The sequence below is a fragment of the Triticum aestivum genome, chromosome 3B (genome assembly GCF_018294505.1).
Source record: "Triticum aestivum cultivar Chinese Spring chromosome 3B, IWGSC CS RefSeq v2.1, whole genome shotgun sequence".
NCBI classification, from domain to species: Eukaryota; Viridiplantae; Streptophyta; class Magnoliopsida; order Poales; family Poaceae; genus Triticum; species Triticum aestivum.
The window spans coordinates 848,570,911-848,583,161 of record NC_057801.1 but is presented as its reverse complement, the minus strand read 5'-3'; the positions used below and the strand labels follow the sequence as shown (position 1 = coordinate 848,583,161).

The 12,251-nt window shown below is 48.8% G+C and overlaps 2 protein-coding genes across 2 annotated transcripts; both read right to left on the bottom strand.

The window, feature by feature from the left end:
- Positions 1-2,840: 2,840 nt before the first annotated feature.
- LOC123068130 (cingulin) lies at positions 2,841-4,011 on the bottom strand. Its single transcript, XM_044490609.1, has 2 exons — positions 3,981-4,011; positions 2,841-3,796 (listed from the first exon to the last, which is right to left on the bottom strand). Exons 1-2 carry the CDS (start codon positions 4,009-4,011, stop codon positions 3,039-3,041), a joined length of 789 nt encoding a protein of 262 aa, XP_044346544.1. The 3' UTR covers positions 2,841-3,038.
- Positions 4,012-4,808: 797 nt separating this feature from the next.
- On the bottom strand, positions 4,809-6,980 carry LOC123067102 (myosin-9-like). The gene is made up of 2 exons (XM_044490042.1): positions 6,852-6,980; positions 4,809-6,744 (listed from the first exon to the last, which is right to left on the bottom strand). The coding sequence occupies exons 1-2, from the start codon at positions 6,889-6,891 to the stop codon at positions 4,856-4,858; spliced, it is 1,929 nt and encodes a 642-aa protein (XP_044345977.1). The 5' UTR covers positions 6,892-6,980; the 3' UTR covers positions 4,809-4,855.
- Positions 6,981-12,251: the final 5,271 nt, after the last annotated feature.

The following is a 12,251-nucleotide window of genomic DNA, read 5'->3' as shown; positions in this document are numbered from 1 at the left end:
TGGACGCCGGCACCAGTTTGTCCCCGCCATACATCCAGGCCTCAAATTTTACTAGTGCCAAGAATCTGGTGTTCTGCAAGTGTCAGCTGTATCAAACCTGGAGGAATGAAGCCAACACAGTTACTTTGCAGCTCCAAGGATGCGGTCGACGCCGTATGGCACAGGATGAAATATTTGCTCTGAGGTATGATCCCCGGCGCCAGCCATGTTGGGACGTTGTTGCCGACTTGGGTGGATACTCAGTGTTTGTTGGTAGGAACAATTTGGTGTTGCTGTATGCCGAAGGTGTTCCGGACTCCAGGGTAATTGTGTGTACTGCATCTGTGGGAGAGGTAGGAATGAAGGCATGGTCTTTGGCATGAGCACTAGGAGGTCCACACCTTGCCTTCGCCCGGTGGATGGTGTCGTTCTGGAGTATGTGCTGATGCTCCTTTTGAATTGTAAATTTGTAATTCCAATTTTACTGAAACATTCTCTTTGTAGTCATGTTCTAAACTGGAGCACTAGCCTGTTCATTACAGTGATTCTACGTGAGCCGTGAGGTCTTGTTCGTCTCAATGCTCGTCATCTCTTCCATCATAGCGGCGCGCCACTCCTTGTCCTTCTCCGCCTCTGCAAAGCTTGCTGGTTCGTCGGCAGAGAAGAGGCACACGTCGCTGTATGCCGGATCAACCATGTAGGTCGCATCGAAGAGATTGTCAAGGGAGGTGGCGTGGACGGAGTTTCTGGAGGGGTGAGTGAGCATGCTGCCTTAGCCGAGGCAGACCTGTTGTCCTCGCGTGTGTCCGGCGTGTTGTGTTCCAGCTGATGCAATCACCTGCAGGAGGCACGCGGGTGACCAGGCGACCGTCAGCGTCGCGCAGTTGGAGCCACCCGCGCAGGATGCGTGTGTCCAACCCGATCTCGTATAGTTGTCCGAGCGACTCGATGCTACTGCAGAGGCAGGGTATGAAGTACACCTCTGACAGCATGAGTTGTTCCCCGCTCCGGCATGTGAACAGGATCGTGCCACACCCCTCAATCTCCACGGACGTGTCGTCGTCGACCTGCCTGGACACGAGCCAACTCGGTCCGGCTCGGGGCGAGCCTGCAAAAAGCTCGGGCAAAGTTGCCGAGCCCCGAGCCAGCTCGACATTGCCGGGGAGCCATGAAACGGAGCTCGGCCCCAGCTTTCGAAAAGCTCGGTGCAGCTCGCGAGCCTCGCCATGGTGGGTCACAGACAGGTGGGACCGTCTTCCCCGACAACGGCGGAGACGACATATGTGGGGCGGCGAGGCAGATCATGACCGGCGAGGAGCGGCCGGGGCGGAGCAGAACCCAGGCAAAGCTAGTGTTGAGTGGTGGCTGGATGCATGGGAGCATCTCGTGCGCCCCAGGTGGCTGAGGATGACACTATTGGTTTTGGATCCCAAGCCGGACTTTTTTCTCAGGGAGCCCCAAAATTCACGGTTACCACGGTAACCACGAAGTACCGTAAAAATTCGGATGAAATTTAAAAATCAAATTTTGAATTAGAATATTTCAATGTCCATATAGATAAAGTTTAAGTCCTTCTTTGAAGTCGCTAAACTTACCCTAGCGTATTTGCTGTTCACACGCACCTATCGCGGCTGCTCTCACAGATCTCGAGTTCGACTCCCTGCAGCTCCCACAATTTCACAATTTTTTTAGTTTTTCACTTTTGCATTCTAAAAAGGAGATAAATATGCGAGGGGGAATACTCGAACCCGCGAGCCGCTGCTCCAGAAAGGTGGTGGTAACAAGCTAGGCCATAACAAGCTATGCTGCTACATACGAGATGCCGTAAATTTAACAGTAAGGTCACCGTTTGAATTCAGAATTTAAAAAGAACTCAATTTTTTTTGCACGGTATGAGTGTTTTCCGTGGGGTAGCGGTAAACGCGATAACCAAAACAGTGGGTTTGACAGAAATTAAAGCTACCAAAGAAAAGATGAGCTTTCGGGCCAGACCGAGCCGAGCCACGCTCGGCCTGCACTATTTTTGGTCTAGCAAAGATAGCTCGGCTCGGTCCATATCAACTGTGGGCCGAGTCAAACTCGGGGCGACCCCAAGAAAGCTCGGGCCGAGCCGAAAAGCCTGAGTTTTATGTCCAGCCAGAGTCGCCGAGCTTGACGAAGCCGCATACGCTCGTGTCCAGCTCGGAGAAGAATTAGCACCGCCCACACATGTGGTTGCTGATGCCGGAGTCCAGGAACCAAGCCGTATCTTAGTGACTGGCCTGCTTCTTCGATGAGCATTGGATCGCTTCTCGTTGAGCAGGACGTGCTCGAAGGACGGTGCGCTCGGACGTACATGTACGGTGAGCGAGTCCAGGATTGCGATCAGCAATGCCTGCTCCTCTTCCTGTCCTTTATGCTCGAAAAAACCGAGCACATTTTTTACGGTTTTTCTCGTTTCTTTCTCCCTATGCTCGAAAAAACATCTAGTAACATATTTTAAATCATTAAACAAATAGTTCCCTTTATGCTCTATTCCATCTGTCTACCATCACCACTTCATATATGTTGCTACAGGCAGGTATTTTTCTTCGAGAAAACAAGCTACAGAACACGTACGTATGCTGAATATGCAACACATAAAAAGGGTATAATATATGTTTGTGTTCATGTTACATGACTCGGAGAACCATGCATATATCAAATAATATAGATAAATGTGCTCGGTGTATATTGATAAGCAAACTCACGATTATTGTTTAGTTATCAAATGTAAGCCCATTTCGAACACCAATTTTTTTAGTATTTTTCTACTAAAAAGAGGATGTGATGAATGTTCTCAAGGTAACAATATGGGCTAAATATTCTCCTTAAGCCTCTCAACCTCAGCTTCTGAAAGAATTTATGACTATGATCTGCTACCAAAACCTCCGATAACCAGAGCTTGCCTTCACCAAATGCTTGATGGCTCGGAAGTTTCCGCTTGAGGCATCCTTATTATCTCATGATTTCTACATGCTTCGCCTGAGGCAAGGTACCTAATTGCATGTTGAGCATCTCAGCTCATGCTTTCCAGCAAGCTATATTCCTGTGAAAGCGTTCAATTGAAGTTTATCATTTTCACCCTCCATCAAATCCTTGTTGGCTTGAGTTACCTCCACCTTCATCTTAAGGTCCTCCAATTCCGTCAAGATTTCTTCCTTCTCAGCATCAAATGCCTTTGCAGATGCATCTTTCTCAACCTCTAACCGAAGGTTATCATTTTCAGCCTTCACCTTACCATAATCATCCTCCAACTCCAAGTTCTTTGCTAGAGCTGCCTTGAGCCTCGACTCCAAAGATTCTACCCTCGCATCCAGCTCTGCCTTCTGTGCCCCCATGACCTTCAGCTCCTGCACCTTATCCTTAATTTTCTTCTTCGCTTCTTCCTGGTACGCATCTGCTGCTTTCATGAGCGCCAAAACCGCCTTCCTCGCATCCTCCAGCTCCCCCGACTTCTCCTTAATTTGCTTCATTGCCGCTTCTTGGTATGTATCAGCGGTGTTCATTAGCATCAGACCTGCCTTCCTCGTGTTCTCCAGTTCCTCTGCCTTTGCCCTAATTTGCTTCTTAGCTTCCTCTTGGTACCTATCGGCAGCATTCATGAAGAGCAGGCCCGCCTTCCGGGTGTCCTCCGTTTGCTTGGACAGCTCACCGGACAGTCCGGTGTTTTGGCGCTCCAGCTCTCGCACCTTGTGCCCCAGTGTCAAGACCTGAGTCGAGGACACCTGAGCAGTCCTCGTCTTTTCCGCCAGTTGCCTCTCCAGTTCACGCTTCTCGTTGGACAGTCGGGAATTTTCTTACTCTAGCCTTCGTGCCCTATGATATTCTTCAACATAGTCTGAAGTGTATGTTTTAGAAAAGGGTGTAATTACTAATTAGTGGAAAGAGATGCATGGGATCACGCTGCAGGCTGGACTGCACACATGGAGATGGGATTGATTTGATGGAAGAATATATACATATGCTCTGGCGTAGCGCACCTGACCAATACGAACGACGATAATACGACATGTTGCAGAGACTTGCACTTGCTTGCGGCTGCTGTTGTGTTGTCACGCACTCGTCGAAGGTAAAAGATGCAACCCGTCGTCCTTCATGCCCATGTGGATGGAAGCTACCTCGGGTGAATATCTATCTATATGTAGATAAGGGACCGGAAGAATGAAAAGAGAGAAGGAAAGGATGGAGTGTCAATGAGGAAGGCCAAGGAGAGAAGGCATACATGGAGTGCTGCTGGTGAATTAATAAAAGGCAGGATGCATGGAGTGTTGGTGAGGGACGAAGTAGAGGAGGGAAGGTATGTGCATAATGTGCTGCCAAATTAAAGAGTGAGGGAGTGGGGCTCAGCTCATGTGTCTCGTCCAAGACATCTCGCGTGATTTTTTTAAAAAGAAACTAGAGGGTCCGATCAAAACCAAACTTTGCTCTTTGCCACTTTTTTCCCTTATAATTTAATGATGTGCAGCTCTCATGCATGTAGTGAAACAAATGTTCTAAGCATCTGTCCATTTTGCTTGTGTTTCCTGTGGTACTTTGTCATCAAATGTTGTTTGTTTGGCATGCAAAATCGTTGCATAGTCCTTAATTTAGGGGTTTCTCCATGAACTTCCCTTGGACGATTGGATCATTGTTACTTGACCTTTTTGGCTACACCTAGGGTCGTGGGCATAAGGGCCCAAGGCCCATATCCACCCCTGGCTTTCATCAAAAGTGAAAAAATGTAAGGCACCACAAATTACATCCCAATGAATGTAACATGAACAAAGACATCACATATCTCAAAGATTTTTTTTAGTTCATTGCATAATACCAACTATTCACCATTGCATTACTAATGCAACACATTACAACCAAGTTATTTGGAGCCGCACGGTGATAAGAATGATAAAATGCTACATTTATTCTTCTCATGTGCCTTAGCAACTGTGAGATGTAGCTGCTCCTTGTCTTTGTTAAGGGCATCAATCTCACTCTTCTTTTCCTCCAATGCCACCTTTAGTTTCCCATTCTCACCATCCTTTTCAGCAATGTAATTCTGGAGCTCCTCAATTTTTAGCTTCAGCTTGTTACCTTCAACCTTCTCAGACACTAGTGCTTTCTGGACTGAATTCATCTCATCATTCAGGCGTGAATGCTTCGCGTCAAGTTCAATACAGGATGCTTGCAGCAGTGAGACAGAAACGCGAATCTTCACCAACTCATCCTTCAGCCTATCTGCCTCGACATCTTTGGTGTACCCTGCTTCCTCAGCTGCTTCCTTGCTGGCGTGGATTTCCTCTATCTTCCTCTTGAGGCTCTCTACCTCCTTCATGAATTTGACCTTCTCGGCGTCAAATGACTTCACAGCTGCCTCCTTCGCCTCCGCCAATGCAGTCAAGTCCATCTTGAGGCGTTTGACCTCTAATTCAGACATGGCATGTTTTTGCTCTGCTATTAAAATCTCCAAACGAAGCTTATCCTTTTCACCCTCCACCAAATCCTTCTTGGTTTGGATTTCCTCCACCTTCCACTTAAGAACCTCCAAATCCTTCGTGATTTTTGCTTTCTCGGCGTCAAATGCTTTTGTAGCCGCCTCCTTTGCCTCCACTAATGCAACCAGTTCCATCTTAAGGCTCTTAGCATCTGCTTCAGACATGCTTTGCTTTTGCTCTGCAGCAAAAACCTCCAACTGAAGCTTATCATTTTTAGCCTCCAACAAATCCTTGTTGACCTGGTATTCCTCCAGATTCCCCTTAAGATCATCCAGTTCCTTGAGGATTTCAACCTTCTCAGCATCAAACTCCTTGGCATAAACCTCCTTGGCCTCCTGTACTGCACCCAATTCGACCTTGAGGCTCTTAACCTCTTCTTTAAATACACTATTCTCCTGCTCTGCAATCAAAATCTTTGACTGGAGCTCATGGTTTTGACTCTCCACTGAATCCTTGTTGGCCTGGATTTCCTCTATTGTCCTCTTCAGATTGTCCATTTCCTTCATGATTTCTACCTTCTCGGCTTCAAATGCCTTTGCCGCTGCCTCCTTCGCCTCCACCAATGCACCCACTACTTGTTTAAGGCACTTAACCTCTGCTTCAGACTGCCCACATTTCTCCTCCGCTGTGAAAACCTCAGACCGAAGCTTATCATTTTCTCCATCCACTAAATCCTTATTTGTTTGGATTTCCTTCAGCTTCCTCTTGAGTTCCTCTAATTCCTCGGTGAGTTCTGCATTTTTTACATCAAATGCCTTGGCCTCCGCCAACCCACCCAGTTCTATCTTAAGCATCTCAATCTCTGCTTCGGACATGTTTTGCTTTTCCTTTGCGATCAAAGCCTCTGAACGAAGCTTGTCATTTTCGCTCTCTGCCAAATCCTTGATAGCCTGAATTTGCTCCAACCGTCTCTTGAGATTCTCTGATTCTAGCCAGATTTTTGCTCTCTCGTCGTTGAATTCCTTGGCAGCACCCTCTTTTGCCTCCGCCAGCGCGCCTAATTCCTTGCTTAGCCTCTCAACCTCCGCTTCAGACTTGCCACATTTTTCCTCTGCGATCGAAACTTCCGACCGAAGCTTATCGTTTTCAGCCTTGAAGCTTCTCTCCACCTCTTCCTTGTGGCTTGAGATCGCCTTCGTCTCCTCCAGTTGCTTCTCCAGCTTGCCCTTCTCGCAGATCAGCTGGGTAATTTTGCCCTCCAGTTCCCACACACTATCCCCAAGTGTGGTGACCTGGTGCGACAGGGTCCTCACCCTGACATCTGTGAAGAGATCTGCAACGACATACATATGTACTGTATGTTTTAGAGGAGAGAGCTGGTACATTACACGCACAATATTGCACAGATAAAAAAAGGAAAGAGGATGACTTGGCACACACCCGCAAACCAAGGCGCGGTCGGTGACGACATGTCTGTCATCTGCCGCTGTTGTCACGCACTCGTCGGAGGTGGAATGGAAGACGCGTCGCTGTCTCGCTGTGCACCACACCAGACGGAAAAGAGGAATATATATACCTGCTGAAGTTGCCTCAGCTGGGTAGGGCAATAACTGAATATATGCAAAATGAGGAGAGGATGAAGTGTCCATGACTCCATGAGCAAAAGGGAAGAAGCGTGGGGAGACAAGGGAAGGGATGGAGTGTGGGTGGGGAAGAAGGATGGGTTTTGTTTGGTTTAAGAAGAACATTGAACATATTCCGACTTATCTAGCTGCAAGGCATCGGTAACTGCAGTCGCAAGGCATCCTTTTTCTTTTCTTTTCTTTTCTTTACTTTTTGCAACAGTGCTTCCATTGCAAAAAATCAAAGGACAGAACGGTTAGATTCCTCGCAACTCCCATGGTAATGTGTAGTGGTAACTATTTTTCCGTTTTTATATAATAACAATAATAATAATACTAATAAAAAGGAAACAGAAAATCCTCGCATCTATTCCCTTCGTTCCAAATGAAAATCCTCGCTTTGACTTTTTTGGTATATCAAATTTGCTATGTATTCTGACGGTGTTCCCTGTCCGTGGACGAAAGCAGTTTGTTTCCTTCAAGCCGTGCCATGCCATGGGAGGTGCAACGTGAGAACCATATCCGTCAGGGAACAATTTCCAAAGTAGTACTTGACGTATGACCAAGGAATACTACACCTCATGTCGTTTTTGTTTAATCGTCGTCATGGGCTCATGGCCTACTCATCGCGTCACATACTTCGTGTCTGCCTTCGCTTCGACGTCTCGCTTAGGCGTATTCGTTGTCATTTTCGTCCCGTTCCGGCTTAATTGCTAACGCGGCAAGACGCATTTCCGGCGTATTTATGGCTGCGCTCCGGCTTAATTGCTAACGCGGCAAAGACGTCTTTCCAGCGTATGTATCGTCGCGTTCCGATTCTGGGCGACGTGTTAACCCGGAGTGTCGTCCGGGTCGCCGTCCTCGCGGAGGATCACTTGTTTCAGCGGCAGCTCCACGGCGGGGGGAACGGCCAGTGCACGTGCGGGCGCGGGCGTCGGGGGGTTGGCTGGCGGCGGGCAGCACCACGGCGGTGCTCCCTTGGGGCCGGGCCATGCGCAGGTGCCAGGGCGCGAAGGCGGCCGCTCGCGCCAGTGAGGTCGGGGATGACGCCGGCCGCCGCCAGCGGGAAGGCGGCGACAACGTCACCGTACACCTTGTCGCGCCAGAAGTCATGCCGGCCATGAATGTTCTAGCGGCCTCCCGTGTGGGTCCGGAGCTCCTCCGACGTCGCGCCGGGGCCGAGCGTCAGATAGCCGTCCGCGCTGATCTTCCGCTGCCGGGGAAGACGGCAACCCGGCAGCATGAGGAGGCCGTACCGGTGCAGCTCCTCCGTCTACGGATTGCCGAGGCTGGACGGCCAGGCGCTCGGGCCGTCGTCATCTCCGCCGGGGCTGCTGCTCCAGCGGTGGTAGGCCATCAACGGCGCTGCACTGGTTTTCTCGTCGGCGACAGGAGGTCGGGTGTGGGGGGCCGGTGCCGGGGCGGGTTCTTATAGCCGCCCGGGCGACTGGAGGTGGGCGGCCAGGCCGGTAGCCAGCATTACTGCTCATTAATGTCGGCGCCTCGGGGCGTGACGGGATGACGCAACGTGGCGGCACGGGGTGGAAGGCAATGCGGCCGTCGACGAGACGAGTCGTCGGGGGTGGCAGATGACGCACTTTCCCTAGACGACGCGCTTTGACTGGGCGACGCGCGGCGGTTTGACAGGGCGACGCGGTTGGACGCCACACGTCACGCCATGTACGTGGGTAACGTGTCGAAGCATGTTTTGCCGTCATCCGGTTGACGGCAAAGACTCCTGTGGCTAACGTCTGTTCTTTGTCGTCTACCTTCTTTGCCGTATGCCACCGACGGCAAAGGTGTCTTTGTCGTTCGTTGTGGAAAAACATACGGCAAATCAGCTGTTTACCATAACGTGGCTAACGTCTGTTCTTTGTCGTCTACCTTCTTTGCCGTATGCCACCGACGGCAAAGGTGTATTTGTCGTTCGTTGTGGAAAAACAGACGGCAAATTAGCTGTTTACCGTAACTTACTGGGTCGGGCATGTTTGTCGTCCATGGCTAACGGCAAAGACCTTTGGCGTCAGCTTTCTGGTTCTTTGTCGTCTGCCATGGCAGACGGCAAATCAGCTAATTTCTGTAGTGTAATACACTACTTTCTTCTAGTGCTACAAAATGCTAGTCTTCGTTAAGATTGGCTTTCCCTCCTCATCTTTTGCATTTCTGCAGTATAGTCCATCGATATAGTCCCCTTCCTTGATACCGCTGTATTCTTAGCATAGTTCTAATGTAAGTCTTGCGAGTACTTTGGATGAGTACTCATGGTCGCTTTGCTACTCTTTTCTTCTACCGATTGCTGCGATCAGATGATGGAGCTCAAGAGCCAAAGGATCCCGAGCTTGGATACTACATGGAGGTCGTGTACCAGGAGTAGTTCGGCAGTCCCATGTAGGAGGCCTTGCCTCTTTCGATTATTGTCACTGTTTGATTATGCCTTCTTAAGGCAACCCCTTGTTCGACCTGTCTGTACCCAGACATGTTTGTATTTGCACTGATGTAACCCCGGGCCTCTGTGACACCTATCATAATATAAAGCTTTGAACTTAAAATTGTGTCTTAGAGTTGTGTTGTGATATCCTACCATGAGTCACTGATCTTGATCGTGCTTGTTGTGTGTATGTTTAGTGCACGGTCGGTGTCACGGGAGTTACCCGCAGCTAAATCCAGCTCCGAGGATAAGTCATCTCTGGAGTTAAGTCATTTCTGGAGTCAAGTCATCTCTGGAGTTAAGTCAGTCTTGGAGTTAAGTCGGCCGCCTACAATCTTGACCCGGCTACAATCATGACCCGACTACAATCCTAACCCGGCTGGAATTATGACTCGGCCTACTATAGGGCCCGGCCTGCTACAGGACCCGGACTTAGACGAAATTCCACCCAGGAGTCCAAATACAAGACGGAGACCCCAAACTTGGAAGACATGGAGGACTTAGAGGACTTAGAGTAGGACTCTGACTTCGGGAATAACCTGAAATCTCTTGTAATCCGAGGGACTCAGCTATTATATAAAGGGAGTCCCTGGGTCATCAGAAGGATGGTTTTTGAGACAAACAAGTCATGAGACAGATGTTTTGATAGGTCTCGAGACAGATGTTTGATAGGTCTTGAGATAGATGTTTTGATAGTTCCCAAGACAGAGGTAGCAAAATAGCGCCCTTGTAATCGAGACCACCACAATCAATAGCAATCAAGCAGGATGTAGGCTTTTTCCTGCAAAGTGAGGGGCCGAACCTGAGTAAACTCGTGTCTTCTCGTTTCCGATGAACCCCATCCAAGCTTCCACCTAGAAGTGATGGCCTCACAACTTAGTCCTTTAGCGAGGATATCTGCCGTGACAAAACTATGGTAGTCGGGTTCAGGAGCGTCACAAGCTGGTATCAGAGTGGACTGCCTGTAGGAACCCCTTCCAACTCCTTGGTCAAAGTTAAGTCTAGTCTTTGGAAAAAACAATTTTCTAACCTACTAACAGTATTGTGTGCCTTACGGGCACACATCGCAAATGGATGGGATTAGAATCTTTTATTTCGCATCTTTACACTGGGTTCTAATTTCTCTTCCTTTTAGGTTAAAGATTTTTCTAACTCTAACTCTAGGTTCTCGTAACTACTCATTCCAGAGAGCCCCTCACTCCAGATGATCGCTTGATTCAGCAGAAGATTCCAAATATACTCTTCGATGTTTACCCGAGACCCTATGTGCCCACCGCTTTTGCAATTCCCTACCAACGATAAATCCCTAGGGATTACAACATACACTTGCCATTCATACAATCATTCTCCGTTGCTATTGTTATTACTCCCTCCGTTCCAAAATAGATGACCCAACTTTGTACTCAATTAATAAAAAGTTGGGTCATCTATTTTGGAACGGATGGAGTACAAGATACACTACAAAAAAAGACACATCCGTGACATTTTGGGTTGAACGAAAAAAAATTCTGTCATACTTATGACACTTCTATGACGATAATTGTGACAAAACCCGGTAACATCATAGATGTGGTGGGATCCTACTTCTATGACAAAAAATCATGACAGAAAATGGGCTTTTCGTCCTGGGCGGGCCGGAGACGCAGCTGCATGACATTCTTTGGGTCATCCATGACGGAAAAAATTGTGGTAGAAGCGAGGGCGAGGAAAATTTCGGTGAGTTCCCGGTTACGGTGGGTGGTCGGGGGCCGAGCGATGCGCGTTTTTCTCGTACATGTACGTGTGTGTGCGCGAGGCGTTGGCTCTAACTGAACCCGAGCGAGGCATTGGGCTCTAACTGAACCCGAGCGATTGCACTGCAGGCTACGCGTTACTGAACCCGAGCGATCGATCGGTGGCTGTTAACTGAACCCGATTGAGTGATTCCTTCGCTACTGCTGCTAACTGAAATCGATCGATGCTGCCTCTAGATGAACAGTGATCGTTGAGGGGGGTGGGGGTGGATGAACAGTGAGCGGTGGGGGTGGATGAACAGGACCTTGTGGCGTTGCCTCTGGATGAACAGGACCCCGATCGATCGAGCCGGCTGGGGCTGAATGAACGGGACCCCGCAGAGGGCTGGATGAACAGGACGACCCCGTGGAGGGCTGGATGAACAGTAGATGGTGGAGGGGTGGATGAACAGTAGCCCATGGAGGGGTGGTTCAATAGGAGCCCGTGGAGAGGGGTGGTTGAACAGTAGCCGGTGGAGTAGCGCGGGGTGGAGGCTGGATGAACAGGAGCCCGTGGATGATGAGTCACAGGTGGAGGCTGGAGGAGGTCGACAGTGGATGAACAGTAGCCCGTGGAGGCTGGAGTAGGTCGACGGTGGATGAACAGTATGATTTTGATCTATGGAACCTTATCACCAGATTGTTATGGAAGTTGAGAAGTTTTCACCCAAGTTTGCATCAAGAGGTTCAAACAAGCAATAGCCGATATAGACTTAGCGTCCTAAGAACATGAAAAATGGCCAATGGAGTGTTAACATCGTCCTTAGAATAAGCTATGTTCAAGTTATTTTTCGGCACACAAGCTTCGCCGAAAAACAGGGAGGCATGGATTTACATCAGATTTTGGCATTGACAAAAACATTATTAACAAGGCCTCGAATGGAAAAGTTCTCAAAGTGAGAAGGTTTCATATAATTGAAAGGTGAAACTTTGATATTTGGGTCATAGCCATCCGATCTCATCTCTAAGGCAAAAGTTGTGTTCGAAGTACTGAGATTTTGTATCTAGAACACTTTTC

Excerpts from the sequence above, each read along its gene's own strand:
- LOC123068130 (XM_044490609.1), bottom strand. The coding sequence starts at position 4,011 with ATGTCGTATTATCGTCGTTCGTATTGGTCAG. Across the intron at positions 3,797-3,980 it reads TCGTCGTTCGTATTGGTCAG|AAAATTCCCGACTGTCCAAC; the intron begins GTGCGCTACGCC and ends GGCTAGAGTAAG.
- LOC123067102 (XM_044490042.1), bottom strand. The coding sequence starts at position 6,891 with ATGACAGACATGTCGTCACCGACCGCGCCTTGGTTTGCGG. Across the intron at positions 6,745-6,851 it reads GACCGCGCCTTGGTTTGCGG|ATCTCTTCACAGATGTCAGG; the intron begins GTGTGTGCCAAG and ends ATGTCGTTGCAG.